At 36.1% G+C, this 18206-nt stretch overlaps 2 protein-coding genes and 1 long non-coding RNA gene across 3 annotated transcripts; 2 read left to right on the plus strand and 1 right to left on the minus strand.

Moving 5' to 3' along the window:
- Nucleotides 1–2565: 2565 nt before the first annotated feature.
- LOC110228901 lies at nucleotides 2566–4459 on the minus strand. The gene is made up of 2 exons (XR_002332401.1): nucleotides 3384–4459; nucleotides 2566–3291 (listed from the first exon to the last, which is right to left on the minus strand). It is a non-coding gene; the product is annotated as an uncharacterized LOC110228901 (long non-coding RNA).
- Nucleotides 4460–9670: 5211 nt separating this feature from the next.
- LOC9316871 (nucleobase-ascorbate transporter 3) lies at nucleotides 9671–13436 on the plus strand. The gene is given in 16 exon segments (XM_021029121.1): nucleotides 9671–10054; nucleotides 10616–10713; nucleotides 10810–10986; nucleotides 11059–11159; nucleotides 11250–11306; nucleotides 11308–11323; nucleotides 11408–11422; nucleotides 11424–11468; nucleotides 11554–11738; nucleotides 11829–11925; nucleotides 12015–12101; nucleotides 12203–12261; nucleotides 12356–12447; nucleotides 12547–12624; nucleotides 12720–12880; nucleotides 12978–13436. Coding segments are annotated over 16 exon segments (1647 nt in total). The 5' UTR covers nucleotides 9671–9894; the 3' UTR covers nucleotides 13197–13436.
- Nucleotides 13437–15500: 2064 nt separating this feature from the next.
- Nucleotides 15501–16821, plus strand: LOC9315041. Its single transcript, XM_002878928.2, has one exon. It carries the CDS (start codon nucleotides 16136–16138, stop codon nucleotides 16562–16564), a length of 429 nt encoding a protein of 142 aa, XP_002878974.1. The 5' UTR covers nucleotides 15501–16135; the 3' UTR covers nucleotides 16565–16821.
- Nucleotides 16822–18206: the final 1385 nt, after the last annotated feature.

The following is an 18206-nucleotide window of genomic DNA, read 5'->3' on the forward strand; positions in this document are numbered from 1 at the left end:
ATAAAAAACTAATTCGTTCAGTCTTAATTTTTAGTTCTCGAGTTACTTAGTAATAGCCCATACTATTGTAAAACGACATCGTAAATTAACACGAATAAGAAAATTTCACTGTCGCCTAAACTATTAAGAAAATTTATCTAAAATTTCATTGTCCGCCTAAGTAATAAAAAAATTCCCAAAACATATATAACCTAACACCTAAACGATACAGAGTCTTATCGCCTTCCTTCGAATTAACACATCTCATTCCAATAATCATCATCTTCCTCTTCTCTGAGAAACACCACAACACAAAACCTCCCAAATCCGATGACCTAGTCGAGCTCTCTCTTCCGAGTACCTTTCATTCTCTTCCCGACGCAACAATCCGGCTTCAGTTCTTCGAATTCCGTTACGAGTCATGATGCAAACACTCCTGAAGATTCTGAAAGCCATAGAAGACCATTCGCATCTTCTGTACTCTAGCTAATTCCTTAAACCGCCACCCCGACGAAATCCTCATCAATCGCAACAAGAGGGTGGAATCGATCAAGTTCCTAGCGTTGTTCGTAAGGAGGCTAAGACCTATGACTGCTTGCAAGGTAAAATGTCTAGATCCGTTTGATTTTAGGGTTGATTCTGCTTTCGTTTAAGTGTTATTGAATTTTTGGACTCTGAAATTTGGTTTGTAGGGTTTCAGGTTTGTCATTTATCAGGAAGAACTAGATATGGTATGGGAACATATTTTCATCCAAGATCCGTGAAGAATACCCAGGTCAAATGATGCTTACATTCTCAGTGTGTTTCCTTCAGCTAAGGTTAATAATAGTAGAGTCTCTGATTTTTCGATTTATTGAGTCGTACAATATTCATTATCATTATCTAATGTGACATATCTATTGTCGCGGGTGATGACATAGCGTTTTTATTAACGCTATCGTATCATTAGATAGCGTTAAAAATACTCGTTTTTCTTGTAGTGAATAAGCAAACTCCCAAATGGGGCCAAATGTATCCTCACCAGGCGGGTCAAATGACAATAGTGTGTCAATTAAAGCTTCACATTCATCATCTAAATCGGGAGAGTAATTATCGAACCAAAGACGACTACCTAAGTTTTCGAAAATGGTGTCGAAAGTAGCCCCATCAATATCATCCCTCCCAGCACACATTTGAAACATGGCATAGGACACAGTAGCGTGCTCATTTGTAGGCACGAGTTGGTTAAGCAAAGCAAGGGAACCGTGGATATCACCTTCTCGGGTTATTAGACTTAGAGATTCATAATAAATTACCTTAGCATTCTCTAATTCCAAACAACGTTTAAAGAAGGTTCTACTAATCTCTACTTCCAAACAACGTGTAAAGAAGGATCTACTAACCCCACCTGGATATATGTTGACCAGGTCAACACATAGAGGATTTATGTTTGCTGATTGAAGAATATCTCCAGATAACGCAATGTCCCTCCCTCGTTTGTTTGTGAGCATTAGCGGAGCTAGGTGATTAGCGTCTTCATCTCCAAGCTTCTTTACTATGATATGGAATATATCATCTGGTAAATCAGATAAAGACATTACTTTGAGTTATGTGAAGCAAGAGAAAGGTTGAAAAACGAGGTGGATGAGTAGGAAAAGAAATCGGGAGGAATCTAGTTATTTTTTGGTCATATTTATAGAAAACTAATTTAAAGGGAGACTTCTACCCTTTGACCTAACCCTAATCGAAATCCTCATAAATTAAATAAACAAATATATTAGAAACCCAATCGTAACTATTTAAAAACAATATTTTTTGTGTTTGTAAAAGTACCGTACAGACAAACGGGGTTTGATATCTGTACAGTTGATTTCTGAATGGAATATGTACACTTTATATTGAATTTCATATCTGCTGTACAGAAAATATCTTGTATCGAAGATACCAATTTGTACAGTCCACATTTCCCAAGAGGTTGCACATATATAATGTTGCTCTATAGATATATGTATACAGTTATAAGCGGCTGTACAGATCTGGCTGTATAAATACAAGGTTGCTGTACAGATACAAATAAGAATCAAAACGTGTCAAATTTTTAAAAAATAAAACATGTAATAAATATATTTGGTCAGAGGATGCATTTACTCCCTTTGTTCTGATCTAGGCGACTTGTACTCCTTCCATAGTCGGGAAACTAGTCTCCTTATGCAAGGGCGGTACCGGCAGTTTTTTTAGAGATGTCTTAAGGCGGATAACAAGACGGCAATCTACTATGAAGGGCTAAGGGTGGTGGCTGAAGGATGCGACATCAAGGCGAGTATTGATCTTCTAGCTCAGTTGGTATAGAAAATATCTTGTATTGAAGATACCAATCTGTACAGTACACATTATCATCGGTACAGATAATCTTCTGTTTTTCTTATTAACTATACATATATGCTATTTGTACAGTTTTCATGCTGTACATAAGGGGTTTCGTACAGAGGATCAACTGGACAGAGACCAATCTGTACATCATAACATCTGTACAGATTGTGATTTGCTAAACTTTCAGAAATCACAATTGTTAAATATGATTAAAAAGTTATAAGTAGCAAAGTAGTAGATAAACCAATAATATATAGAACATTACCTAATTTAAATCACAGTACACAATACACATAATATTCTACCAATTAAAATTACATATATATTATATAAAAGTTCATAAACAAACAACTAGAACTCGTTCTCACATTCAACAAAAGCAACATAAGTGTCCATCGCATAAACCTTCCTAATACGAGTGACGACCTCATCAGTAAGAGCAGACATCTCAGCGTACTCCATACCATGAGCATGCATCTCAAGAAACTTGCATGCTACAGGGCCACAGTCTCCATCTCCTTTGTTGTTGTACAATCCAGTTATACGTGAACAAGTGAAAGACTCAGTCGTGAGGTTGGTAGTTAGAGTAGGGCAGCAAAATCTCTTCAGAAGCCAAGTAATGCTATCCATGATTGGGGTCATTAGAAAGGCCACAACTTCTTTCGGAGTTGAGGACAGAAAGTAGTCTAGAATTTCATTGGGACATCCCCAGTTCATTTGGACGTAGACAACATCGACATGCTTCAGGAATTCAGATTTCATGTGTATCCCAGTAGATTTCCTTGTTACATATGCCTTGATTAATGAACCCCATTCGAAGTTTTCCTTGTCCTTTCATTTCATGAAATCTTTATAGTGGGTGGCAACAAGACTTGCAAACCATGTATCAATGATGGCAACCCTCTTTAGACTGTATGCTTACGCCCGGCGTCTCACCAGCATTCCCGTGATCAGTTGCATATGCTGTTCCATATAATATAACCAAAGTACCCTAAGGAATATTATTATGCAAGGTGATGGAGACATTAAACATAAAGGGGACTGGAAAACATTACCTCAGTTGTGACCCATTTATCCTTGGTTGGAATGTCTAAGAAGTGGCCATTAGTCAGTTTGTGTCCAGTGCATATGGTGAAAGAACTGTAAAAAGGAATTTTAGATTGTAATTGATAAAAGAAATTACAATGATAAGCTGATGAAAGAAAGAAGGTACAAACCGGTCTGCATCATCATCAAGCAACTCTTTAAACTTCAAAAACTCTCCATCATCCAACTGTGGGAGAGGCGTGTAAGCAGGTTCCTTTGTTCGGCTCTTAAACAAATCACTGATCCTGGGATCAACGCTATACTCAGCAAGGTCGAGGAAGCGGGAGCGTCTAGGAACACGCTTGCGTGGGAGCGGCTGACGAGTTTTTGTTGTCTCAATAACAAAATAAGCAGGTGAGGCTGCAACAATGGAAATGAGATTTCTATATTTACAGTCAGTTCTTGCAGAATATGCACGCGAGTCAGGGATCACCTAGTACAAAAATGTGATTACCATGGAAAAAACAGTTATATAAATTTTGTAAATTCAAAAGTGTATTAGAAAGGGATCACTTATTTGATCCCCACAATTTAGATAAATCATTACCTGTTCAAAAGGTGTTACCGGAGTAGCAGGAGTTTGTTTAAGAGAACCAGCAACTATTTTCGCCTCCTTAGTTTCTTTCTGAGGCTCTTCTGCATTGGAGTCTTCTGCATTGGAGTTTGGGATAGGAGAGGCAGGGCTCTCTGCTGGTATCTTTTGAAAATTACAAATGAAACATAAGAGTGTCAGCATTGTCTATATCCCAGTCACGTATAACAATTAAAACATGACACAGTTTTGAGTAATCATTACCTGTGCAGAAGGTGTTAAAGGTGTAGCAGGAGTTTGCTTAGGAGAACCAGCAAATAATTCTTCCTCTCCAGTTTCTTTCTCAGGCTCTCCTGCATTGGTGTCTTCTGCATTAGAGTTTCGGATGGGTGAGGCAGGTTTCTCTGCATGTATCTTCTAAAATTTACAAATCAAACATAAGAACATAAGATTCTCAGTATTGTCTATTTACTGGTTACGTATAACATATAATACATGACAAAGTAATACCTGAGAAATAGATTTTTAATTGCAGCCCCATAAAGATCCCACGTATCATATGAGGCTTCAAAATTTACACCAGTTCCACCATCTTTACCAATGGGAATGTCTTTAGGTAAACCATGTTTCAAACCGGATGAAGAGCATCCAGAAGACAAAGATGTAACCTCTTCTCTTTTACGTTTCCGAGACCCTGGTTTCTCCTTCTTCTTCTTGGCCTTACTTTTTGATGTCTCCGTCTGAGGATGATCTGGCTTACACTGTTGAGACTGACCCCCTATCAACTTCAAAATATCATCATTAATATTGGATCGGAGGTCGCGAAGCTGTTGATAGATCCAAGCTTTTAAATCAGACAAGTCAGATTGGGTAACAAACTGAGAAGAGGAGCTCCCTCCACCTCCCTGCGAAACATCTTCATGATTAGGAAATTTTTTCCCTGTCTTCTTAGGGGCAGGCTGTGGAACAGTAGTAGCAGCAGCTGAGGTTTGTGGTTTCTCCTTAGCTTTATGAGAAGCAGTCTTCTTGCGGGAAGGCAGGGGACCAACAAACTCTTCTGTAATTTTTGCTGAACGCGTGAAGGGCTTTCGAGGGAAAGGGTAGCTCTCATTTCTCGACCTCTTCGCAGCTTTACTAGGTTCAGATGTGCCTTGTTCCTCTGCATCATCCGAATGCAGGTCAACAACTTATGTTCCTTCAGTATACAAAGGAGCTCCTTCTGTCCCTTGTCCTACCTGTCCTTCCGGTGTCGGAGCTTTCTTGGGTTCAGTTTCTTTTTTCTCTTTGACCACAGTAGGAGAGCAGGGAATGTCGTTCACAGGCCATATCTGAGGCCTGAAGTCGTGCTTTTGGTTGATCAGAGAGATAATCAAATCGACTCCTGGATCAACAACTTCATCAGGCCAAGACAGGTCTTCCTTCAGCAGTTCTGAATGGTAAAGAGTGTATTCCACTGACAACTACACAAAATGCCAGATATCTTTGATGATGGAATTACTTAAAAAACAAATGAGTTATTCCTCCACACTAAAAATGAATCTGGAATGAGATTTAAAATTAAAAAAAACTGACTTACATTAGGATTGTATTCAACCTCAATAACATCTATCTCGCGAAGAAGAATGGTCAGAGAGAGATAAACAGAAGGCCTTTGGATAAAGTTTCTGAAATCAGCAGGGTCTTCAATCCTACTACAAAGGGCAGGAATGGAGTTGAGGACTTGGAGCTGGAGAGCAAGAGGAAACCCGTCACAGCAACTACTTTTTTGTGAAAGTCGGATCTTCATCTCTCCAATAGGATCTTTCTCAAGCAGTGAAGGACCGAACCGTTCCATTGTTGCTTCAAAAGCAACCCGCCCCCATGGGTAACTCATGAAGAATACAATATCATGTAGCATCTCAACAAAAGTCCCACTTACCCGACCAGCTTTTGTGTTGTTGCAAACCACCACCCCATCTACAAGCACAATTAAAGCTAGACTCAACTTCTTCCATGTGGAGAATCGCTTCTGAGGCTCGGCATTATTATCATCCCTAAGCATATCTATAACATCCATCACTGACACTATCCTCTTCTCCCCAAATAGCCGATTCCAAACAGATAGATATGCAGGGTCTCGGTGATCTTCTACCTCAGAATCAGATGGAATCTTATCACAAATCAGGCCAGTAGTGATGTGGAATTCATGGAGTGAGAAGCGGAGTGGAAACCCTCCATATACAGTCCACAATTCATCCCTTTTATGAGTAAGAAGTTGTCTAGCAAGCATTCCATGAATCAACTTTGCAGAATGAGAACACCTTGCCACAGGTAGTTCAAACACTTTTCTGAATTAGGAAGCCAGAAGCAAACCCCATGCCTCATAACCCTCTAGTAGTTCAACCAGAATCCCAAGATATTCTGGCTTAGAGTAGATGTTAAGGTGAGCCAGATCTGGTAACCCATCAGGAGCCAACAACAAACGGCAAGGGAGGCTAGGGTTTGGATTGACATCTTCTCCGGCTGTATTTTTTGCCGGAGATTGTGCAGAACCTGATACAAATCCTATTATTCATTTCAAAAACTAGCCTAATCAAAACAATTGTGAAAGACTGAATCGAAATCAGCAAATGCAGAAATGATTTAGGATTGTATTACCTCTTTTATACTCGCTTTTTGTGCCTCGTTTATACTCTTTTTGGCTTCCTCGTCGAGTGGGTTCTTGATTCATATCGTCGTTTTGCGATTTTGCAGGAGATTTGCATGGAGAATTAACTGTTCTAGATACAGATGTGGCTTCAGAAACGGGTACTTTCAAAACTTAATCAATTTTGAAAGATCTAAAAATCTCAAATTTTTAGATATATGTTGCAAACTAGTACGTTTACTCGATTTCATTACCTCTTTTTGTGTCAGTTTTCTTGCCTCGCCGAGAGGGTTCTTGTTTGATACCGAGTGGAAGGGTTTGTTTCTTCGATTTTATTGATTTCTTCTTCGTCATTTCAGAGAGTTTTGGTCATAATAGAGATTATCTAAGAGATAAAGATGAGAGAACAGAGAAAATTCGAGACCTCGACAGTTCCGGAGAAAGACGAAACGGTAATAAAAAAAGGAAAAAGTAAATGTTGTACTCCAACTTGTCTAAAAAAAAGGGAAAAATATCTGTAGTACTTTGAGTGGCATGAAACCGTAAATAACTCTGTTTATGAGTGGTAAAAAGGGTCTCTCAAAAAACTCAATAGTTCCAACCTGGGGAAAAAACGAATTGTAAATAGTGACCGTATTACTTTTACAATTATGTTTCAGAAACGTACTAGTTTCCAAACAAACCCAAAAAAACACGACCGTAAAAAAATAACCGTACAATTTTTAAACGAAAAGTTACGATAAAAAAACGCAACCGTTCAGAGGTGCAAAATGCATTTAATGAGATTGCTATTATATATAGATTAGTCAATGATATTGTTATTTTAGGCGTTTATCTACCATAATATTATGATGACTTTCTAAAATTTTGTATGCATAATTATGTATAAACATCATCGAAGCGAAACAGAAAAAAAAAAAAGGTATATCAATAAGACGATAAGTTATTTACAAATAAATAAAATAAAAATTGTATAAAAATCAAGGCACGAGTCTTAATCTTCGTAGGTGTTGAATCAAAGTCAAGTTCGCCATTGAAGAAGTCATATATTGTCATCAAAGCAGTAAACAAACGTGAAATGAGGATAAACAATTGATGAAATCATGGAGAAGGCACACATAATACAGCATGGCTAAGTGAATATTATATTATTCAAACGTAGTTGATCGTACTGATTTTGAGTATAATAACATCGAATATAGATTCAATTATTGTGATGCGTTGCGTATTGCTTTACTTTACATAAATTAAATTAACAAGGTTCTTGTCAGTTCTAGTCGGTGGCCATAACTTGAATGTACAACAACCTAAGATTTAATACAGTTACAAAAATAAGTGTACTTTGTAGTGAACCACTCACAAATTAGTTTTTTAAAAAAATTTTCTTGTGTGCGAAATGCCACACCCAAATTAGTAAGAAAAGATTTGTAGTATATTTTGACTGAAACATTAGAGTAAGTAATTTCAGTATAAAAGTTTTTTAAATACAGGTCAATTCATTTTAAACATCTCAAATAAATTTATTATAAACATCCGTTAATAGATTTTTTAATTCATCATTCATTAAATCTATATTTTATGTATTAGCTTGTTAAATATGTGTGTATTTTCTATAAACGTTAGATATTTAACGTTTTGTTTTTTCTTAAACAACCTGAATATCATATGCATCTAATGGGTCTGATTGGTATCAAAAACTGTACAAGTTTTTTAGCTGTTAGCTGGAGCTGTAAGCTTTACCGGAATAGTGCAAAACTGTAAAAAAGAGCTGTACAAAAACGTTGTACAAAAAAAGCTGATAGTAAAACTGTTAGTAACGCTTTTGATAAAGTTTTTGTGATTGGTAACTGTCAAAGTTGTACACCCTATCCCGCTTTGATAATGGGTTACCATTCAAAACCAATATCAATTTAAAATCTGAAAATTTTATGAAGTCTAAATTGTCATCCGTCATGTTTTTTTTTATATATATCAGATGCATTTAGTTTTATAAAATTTACATCAAATTTTTAATTTTTATCGTTTTAAGCAATTTAATAGGTAATAGATTTATTGATCATTTATATTTTAATCGATTATACAGATCTTCTTTTTTGTCTAAAAAAACTACGCGTACATTTAACAGCGATCGTTTAAAATTTTAAAGGTACAATATCCAAGAAATTTGTATTATTGAGACGAATGTTTAAGACGAAAAATATATGTCACAAATTTGTGACATTTAGACATAATGCTTTTTTTGTTAACGAATATGGTATTAGAGAATTTTCTTTTATTTGCCATCTTTACTTGAAATGTAATATGATTTATCAATACTTTCAGAGATTTTTCAATAAAATTCATATATTTGATACTGATACCTATGTGTATGCTACTAAAATTTTGGGGATTGATTTCAAAGTGGCTTTTGAGTTTATTTTTTAAAACAGTTATATACAAACCTAATTTTAGATTTAAAAAACAAATAAGGAAGTAGAATTTCAAAATTCATATTAACATCACAAGACTACTAAAAAGAGTGATAAGAAAAAGAAAAAATAAAGGAATGCTAATAAAGACAACAAGAGGATAACAAAAAGAAACTTCAATATTCCTATTAATAATTACAAGCACAATTTCAAAATAAACAATTAAAACTTGTGGAAGCCATCTTGGTCCATTGGTTGACCAAGGATTTATTAATGCTTCTACACCAAGAGGTCTGGGGTTCGAGTCCCAGGTATTGCGATTTATTAATAAATTTGTAGATTAATGGAGGCAAGTGTGCAAGAGATTTCCAGCGATGTACAATTATAGCCGTTCGCCAGGATTCTACGCAGAGAAGAAAGTATCGCCAGGTCGTGGATCATTGAAGGTATTCATCAAAATTACAAAGAAAGGAAGTGTAGTATGTCGTGGATCTAGTAAGGGTCAGAAGGAATTGTCAGTTGTAGAATCGTCTATGTAACAGTTCTCATAATTTGCAATTAATAATAAATCTAGACGACAAAAAAAAACAATTAAAACTTATACCTAACGAAGAATTAATACTTTATTCTTGAAGTTTGAACGAAAGTAAATAAACTTTATTTACTCAAAGAGAAAAATAAAAATTCTCTGTTCCTTCTCCCAAATCAAACAAGTGACTTTTTATACTTATCTTAATTCTGTAGTCTCGAGATTCGCTTTTTCTCCTGCTAACTTCTTTTTATCATCTTCCTTTGTCGGTTTGATTTGGAAAAACTTTCTGCAACTAAAAAAAAAAAAAGAAGATAGATTCTTAAACTTTTTATCTCAAGATCCTTTCAAAAAAACTAAAAAGAGAAGATTTTAATTAATAACAATGGTTGAAACTGGTCACCATCAACATCCACCGGCACCGGCTGCAGCCGGTCATCCGCCGGTTCCATCCATGGCGATGGCCGTTAACAGAGGACCCACTTGGCCACCGGCGGAGCAACTTCATCATCTTCAATATTGCATCCACTCTAATCCTTCTTGGCGTTAGTCTCTCTTTGCTTCCACTACTTTCTTGATTTCTTTAATTTTGATTCAGATGTAAAAAATAATTTTTTTAAAAGTCAAAAGTTACATGAGTTCACTTCTGTCTCTCTCCTTATATGCTTTATGTTGTGTCTTAATTTGTTTCCCAAAAGAATATTTTAGATCTCAGAATCTGATTCGATTCTTTATATTTCCTCTGTTTTTGACTTCTATTTTAGCTTATGTTTGATCTAATTAGATTTACAAATATTTATAGATGTTGTATAATTGTTCTTGAGACATACTAACTGATTAAGATTAAAATAATATGGTTATCACTAGTTTATGGAGTTGGTGAATCCAAATTGCTATAAAAGTTGAATCATTAGCAGTTATAAGTGTGGGGTTGGGTTTATGCCAACACTGGTCATGGAAAATGAAATGCAATTAGTGTGTTACCATTACAAGAAATGTCATTTTAAGGGATTTTGTAACATGGTGGAGATTGTATTATTCTTTCCATTTTAAGAACTGATTTGTTTCATTTTCATTAACAATGAATCTTTCGGATTACGTTACAGATGAGACGGTTGTACTGGCTTTCCAGCATTACATCGTTATGCTCGGGACTACTGTTTTGATTGCCAACACACTAGTGCCACCAATGGGTGGAGATGCTGTATGTTTTGTTTTTTGGTTTTTGGATCCGGTTGTCGAATATTTATTTTATTATATGATTCTGAAATCGACCGTTTGGTATTTTGAACGATAACAGGGTGATAAAGCGCGGGTTATCCAGACTATATTGTTTATGTCGGGAATTAACACGTTGCTACAAACGCTTATAGGGACAAGGCTTCCAACGGTTATGGGAGTTTCGTTCGCGTATGTTCTTCCTGTATTGTCTATAATCAGAGACTACAATGATGGTCAATTTGATTCCGAGAAACAGGTTAAAGCTCATTTAATACGTGCGCGCTACGTTTTCTTGTTTTTAACTAGACAAATGCCATTTTCCTTATAGAGATTCCGACATACTATGAGAACCGTTCAAGGATCACTAATCATTTCTTCATTCGTCAACATCATAATCGGATATGGTCAGGCATGGGGGAACTTAATAAGGTAATATATAAAAAAAATTCAATATAATTTTGCTGGTTTAGAAGCTAATGAAAGTTCTAACATTTAATGAACTTGGTTTCTTTAATGCAGAATCTTTACTCCCATCATTGTTGTACCAGTTGTTTCCGTTGTGAGCCTTGGCCTGTCCTAGAGGCTTCCCATTGGTAACAATTTCATATAAAATTTCAGCTTTAGCAACTTTGAACGACTTTCCTAAGTCATTATGTGATCTTTTGGGCTTTTTACAGCTTGCAAACTGTGTTGGAAATCGGTCTACCAATGCTGATTTTGTTGATCATCTCACAGCAAGTTCGGCTACTTTTTTTGTTTTCGTACTATATACGTTAGTGATTGTTTAGATGTATAATATTGAATCTTGCTGTCCATCTTGCAGTATCTTAAAAGTGTCTTCTCAAGGATTTCTGCGATACTTGAAAGATATGCTTTACTTGTTTGCCTGGCTATCATATGGGCTTTTGCTGCTATCCTTACTGTTTCTGGTGCGTATAACAATGTTTCTACTGCGACAAAACAAAGTTGTCGCACGGATCGTGCCTTTCTTATGTCAACAGCTCCCTGGTAGGTTGATTAATGACTGTTTTTTCTTGATTTTTCTTTTCTTCTGAGGCTAAATATCTGTATAGTCAGTGACTCAAACTCATTTTGCAGGATTAGAATCCCATATCCTTTCCAGTGGGGGACTCCGATATTTAAAGCTAGTCATGTTTTTGGAATGTTTGGTGCTGCGATTGTCGCATCTGCAGAGGTACAAATTTATGACCTGTAATTAATATACATCAGTATTAGTTTCTAGCTACAGATTGTTCTTATATTATGCACATCCCATTTTTCTAGTCTACCGGTGTATTTTTCGCTGCATCTAGACTAGCAGGAGCAACAGCGCCTCCAGCACACGTTGTTTCTCGTAGTATCGGGCTACAGGTTTTATTCCCAGACATTAAGATAGTCTTTTTATCTTTTCATTTTCTGTCGCTCTTCTAATGTTCTGAATACGGCTATAAGTTGTTATATTTTCCTTATAGGGTATTGGTGTGCTCCTTGAAGGAATATTTGGTTCCATTAGTGGCAATACCGCTTCGGTGTAAGTTCTAAGTACCTCTCTTCGCTACATGTTCTACTATCCTTTCAGAATATCTACAAAGGAAGTATTTCTCATCTTGATGATATATATACAGGGAAAATGTCGGTCTCCTTGGCCTCACACGAATAGGGAGTAGACGAGTGGTGCAGATTTCAACGGGTTTCATGATATTTTTCTCCATATTTGGTTAGTCTTTCAACCCCCAATCAGTCATCTTGACTAAGTTCAGTTTATAGAAAGTAGCCGTTCTTGGCTTTAAATCCTCGTGTTTTCAACAATTTTCAGGAAAATTCGGCGCCTTCTTTGCGTCTATCCCGCTTCCAATCTTCGCAGGCATATACTGTATACTACTTGGAATTGTTGGTGAGTAGCATTTTCTCTATGAATCTACACTTCTTGATTTCTCGCAAAAGTCGGGGATGCTTAATTCTGATACTATTGTTATGTGATTGGCGCAGTTGCTGTTGGAATATCGTTTATACAGTTTACTGACACCAATTCAATGAGAAACATGTACGTCATCGGTGTCTCTCTCTTTTTAAGTCTTTCCATCGCTCAGTACTTTCTTGCCAACACTTCAAGAGCAGGATATGGACCGGTTAGAACAGCAGGTGGATGGGTAAGCATTTCAAAAAATCATTGTTTTAAACACCAATTAACTGTAGTATATAATGTTTATTTTTCTTAATATGATGTCGTGGTGACTTGTGGTGCAGTTCAACGATATACTTAACACGATATTTGCTTCGGCTCCTTTGGTGGCAACCATTCTTGCGACCATACTAGATAACACGTTGGAAGCAAGACATGCAAGTGAGGCAAGAGGAATCTCATGGTGGAAGCCCTTCCAGCACAGGAACGGAGACACCAGGAACGATGAGTTCTATAGTATGCCCCTTAGAATCAACGAGTTAATACCGACGCGGTTCCTTTGAAACCCCTGAACGTTTCTTCTGTGTTTGGAAATGTAAGATATGTGCATATCTTGTAGCTTCATTGGGGAAAGATTGAGTCCAATGGATACAAAATGAACATAGGCCTTTGATGGAGAAAGCTATTTTACAAACTATAACTTGTGTTACTAGATTTTACTTTACCTTTCCTATCATTAACTTTACCTTTTGGACAAGTGTTCATACTTCATATACAAACTTACATTATTCTTTTTCCATTCATTATCTTAAGTCTCGCGTGTTAGATTCAATCACTGTGGTTATATTATGGATAGCCTTTTTTCTTGTATCCAAGAAAAACAAGTATATATTTGAAGAATGCTTACTGAATTAGGTAATCATGTCTTATTAGACAACCACACTATTTATTATTACTGTTATTACTAGATAAAAACCTACGCTACGGCGGTAGTTAACTCTCTAGGCGGTAGTCGGGCGGCGGATCACTGTATAGCGCCTAACTGTATATGCGGCTGTGTATGTTGGTATATATGGTAAATATATTTTTACAATTATATATATATATATATATATAAATGATTGCAGGATCCCAAACATTGCAGGAGCCTCAATCGGATTTAAACTAACGGAGCGTCAATCGGAATTGAACTCAAGCATTTATGATCGTTGCTTTCGGATCAAGTAATAGCTGAAACTGATCAAATCTGAAAACCTAAAAAGCAGTTCTGAGTGGGCTTCTTCAAGGCGACGTTTGGAGGTTTAAAAGTAATCAGATCGAGTTGAAACTTTGTGGAGGTTTTAATGGTACTGCAAGCTAAGAATTCAACAGTGGGATTACATTTGCAACTGTTAGCTCCTTGTTTATTAGTGTGTTTCCGAGACTTTTTGCGTAGAATAAATTGTGAGTTTGGATTGTTGTTTGGGTAAACGAGCTTGGCTTGAGCCCAAACATTGCAGGAGCCTTTAAGACTCTTATAATTATGTTTTGGTTGATAGAGAGCCAAGGTGAAGTTCAATAGTATGTGGTTGAGGCAAGGTAGTAATTTGTTTAAAGGAGAAAGGAGAAGAGACTAGTTCTTCATCTTCAATTAGGCTAAAGTGACAGTAGTATTTGTGGATCCGCATTAACCCCTTTCCTTATATACTCTTCGACAGTTGCTGAGTATAGGCTCGAGAATTGTCTTTGTTGATTTATGTGAATTTTTGTGTATGATAAAGCTAAGTTGTTAATAATATGATATGTGAAATACATTAGTGACATGATTTGATATCATGTTTTACGTATATTAAATTATAAAATGATTATGTCTATGTATGAGAAGAGAAAACTAAAGAGTATGAGAAGGATACTTGAGGATGTTGGAGTGTAGTGGACCGACGAGTTCATTGCAGGTCATTAACCGCTGACGAGCAGGGGAAGAATCGAGCTTCGGGCCGTGGTCTTCCATAAGTAGGTTTGAGTAGCCATAAGTTATAAAAAGCTTGAATATCCATAAGTTAAAATACTTGAAACTAAAAATGTAAGTAAAATATCTTGTTGTGAGCAAGGCGAATGCTTGTTTGTTTGATTGATACCAGTATTCTAAAATACGCTAAGCGGTAGTCGGGCGGCGGATCACCGTATAGCGCCTAACTGTATATGCAGCTGTATATGCTGGGTATATACGGTAAATATATTTTTATAATTGTATATATATAATATATAAATATATTGCAAGTATATATAATATCATTAAAAAAAAATTGTTTGAGTGAAAAGCTCTAAACAAACAATTGTCAAAAGAAACTAAAATTCTACATGACACTAAAATATAAAATAAAAGAAGTATCACATTAAACTCTAACTCTCAAGAAAATAAAAACATAATGACAATTGTATTTGTATAAGCGGCACCGTATACACGGCTGTATTGAGCCATATAATGTCGTATAGCTACCGTATATACGGCCACCTAGGGCGTATTTTAGAACACTGATTGATAGACATTTTGAATCTGTGCTAAGTAATGGTTGTTGACTATGTTTGGAACGTGTTTATTGTATGTCCAGTTGGCAAAGTTGATCTCTTCACTGAGTAAACCTGTTTTACTTACTCTTTTTCCTCTTTTTCTCCAGCTTAGTAAATTTCAAGAAGTTTTAAGTTTGTTTGTTGGTAAAATTTTAAGAAAGAAACGTTTTGGTAAGACCAGATAAATAAAATTCAGTTATGTCCTTTACAGCCGGACGGATATTATATTTTGCCTCCCTAACGGTGTTGTGGAACTCTCATGTTGTAGTTTCACTCATCTTCGCTAAGGAAAGTACTTCAGCCGACTGCTTAGCTTTGACAGCCCTTGTGGCTCTTTCCATTTCCTCCTCTCTTGGAGTGTAAAACATTGTTACTTTTAATCAAGTTCATTTTGCCCAGAAAAAAACGAAGGTATCCAACCAATAAAATTTCTAGAGTGGAGTCACGCGCCACAAGAGAGAGTAGGGAAAGAAGCTAACACAACTAAGCTTAGTGGATGCCACTTAACACAAATGACAACGTTGTTTTCCAATTTCCATGTTTACGCTATAGCTTCAGACAGTACCTGAAAAAGTGAGTTCGCCCAAAGACCAAAATTAAACAAAAATAACCAAAACTTACTCTCATTTCTTTATTAAATTAAGGTAAAATATCAATATCCTTAATTACTAAGATTTTTTTTTGAAATAGTGTTGTCGTTCTCGGTCCAAATTTCAAATTTTGACCTGAAGTCTCTTGTTTTTCTGATAGATTCTCCAGCTCTTGTCCTTTTTAACAGACCCTTAGGCCTCTCTCCTGCAGGTTAATGCACTGTCTTCACCATTTTCATTTATTTTCCCCTTAAAAATAAAATAAATATTAAATATTTTCTCAAAATTCACCATTTAAGAAGGCAAATTTGAGATCTTTCTTCTTCACATTAACTTGAGTGTCTCTCCTTCTTCTATTAACAATGGCGTCAATGCCATTGTACTGGCAACCACCACCAGCTACGGAGGTTCCACAAGACTCATCCTCCGTCTCCTCCGCCGGAAACTCCACCATTGGTCCTTTTATCGCCGTTTTTATCGTCGTCACCGTTCTCTGTGTTCTTGCAAGTGTTATTGGACGGCTTTGCTCCGGCAAAACCATCTTAGGGTATGGAGATTACGATATGGAGAGATGGGCTGAGAGTAGATGCGGTTCTTGTATCGACGGCCACATCATTCCTCACCGGCCGTCTCCGTCGCCTCCGCCTCGTCAGCCTTTGCACCACACTTCTTCCGGCGTCTCTGCTGAATCTGAGGGACACGTGGCAGATCTAGATGAGACTGATGGAGAGAAACAAGACTCTTTAGACCATGAGCCTCCACCACAAACACCATCATCAGCTCATTCTTGATTAGTTTTTCTCTTTTGATTCTTTTTTTTTTTTGTGTTGGTTAAAAGTTAGCCAATGTAATTGAAAATTTCACGAGTTCGATCCCAAAGCGGTCAAAGTTATTGAAAATGGCGCTCTAGATTTTGTTTTTTTTTTCTTTATGCACTTTTTATCTTTTAGTATTTGTGTTTTATACCGAAGATAAAAGAAAATTCAGAGGATAAAAGTAATGAAGGGACGTATATAAAGAGAATAATACACGGCTTGCTTAAAGTGCTTTTTTTCCTTATTGATTCTGATTACGTTTGATGCACCCAAATAACAGGATAGAGCAATGGGTACAAATAATAAATCAAGGAAATATTTAATAAGTACTATTGTTTAAGTTGGATTTGTAGCCGTTAAATCATTACTTCCATTTTCTTATTTGATTCTCGAGAAAATTAGCACTAATACCACATTTTCTTCAAATTCTTTCAAATCTACCACTTCTCCCTTCTCTTTTTCAAATCTACCATATTGCTAAACAAAATAACCAATTTACCCTCAAATCTATTTTTCTTACTTTATATTATTATATTATTCCTTTATTTTTTTTATTTTTTTTCTATATTTCTTCTTCTCTCTCTAAATATATTACATCTATCTTTCTTCTTTTCCCTTGAATCATACAATTAAAATAATTCCCCAAAAGGCAAATAAACGATCTGAACTTGTCTCCGATCTACTATTACTCATTCGATTGGAACTTGTCCCCGATCCAATTTTACTACTCATTCAATCTGAATTTGTCCTCGATATAATTCTATTATTCATTCGATTGGAACTTATCCCCGATCTAATTTTACTACTCATCATTCAATCTAAATTTATCCCCGATAAAGTGGTATTATTGATAGTTTTCCCTAATAATGATAAGTAATACCTTTATCGAGGACAAGTTCAGATAGAATGAGTAATAGAATTACATCGAGAACAAGTTATGTTCTCTTTATATAATCCTTTTTAAATTCAACACTATGTTAAATTCGGGGACACCTAGATATGATGGTTGTCGTTTTATTCGCAAGAGATCTGAACTTATTCTTGGGGGACATCATTCACTTTAATTCATAATTATTGTCCATGGTAAATGTAAACTGCATTTAATGCAATGTTTTGTCCTTCTTCTCTGACACAAAGCTGTCATTCTGACACAAAGGTGTCCAGCGTCTATTGTAGCTCCTTCTTCTGACACATTCCTGACGCAGGCAGAAGGGTAAAATCGTCCAAGCTCTACCACACTACCACACACAAGTGGTACAGCTGCTAAATTGATTTCTATTGTGGTACATTTGCTAGGGATTTTGAAAATTGTGGTAGATTTGCCAAAAATCCCTTGATTCTTTTAGTTTTTTTCTTTTTTTTTTTTATGAGATTTTTGCTCCATCTTCTTCTAGGCCAATATTCCTTGCAATTTTGATGTGTTAGAATCGAACATACCTCATGTCCTTTTTGAATATCCGCCTGCACGCCAGACATGGGCTTTATCACAGATTCCAACGGCCTCTGAAGTTTTTCCTTCAGGTTCACTATATGCAAACATGGATTACTTATTTTGCCGGATATCATCGAATGTTTATCATAGAAATGATAAAGTGTATAATAACGTGGATCAAAGTCC

This window comes from Arabidopsis lyrata (assembly GCF_000004255.2).
Source record: "Arabidopsis lyrata subsp. lyrata unplaced genomic scaffold ARALYscaffold_4, whole genome shotgun sequence".
Classification (NCBI taxonomy): domain Eukaryota; kingdom Viridiplantae; phylum Streptophyta; class Magnoliopsida; order Brassicales; family Brassicaceae; genus Arabidopsis; species Arabidopsis lyrata.

What these genes read in the sequence shown, in the direction of transcription:
- LOC9315041 (XM_002878928.2), top strand. Translation starts at nt 16,136, where the DNA reads ATGGCGTCAATGCCATTGTACTGGCAACCACCACCAGCTACGGAGGTT.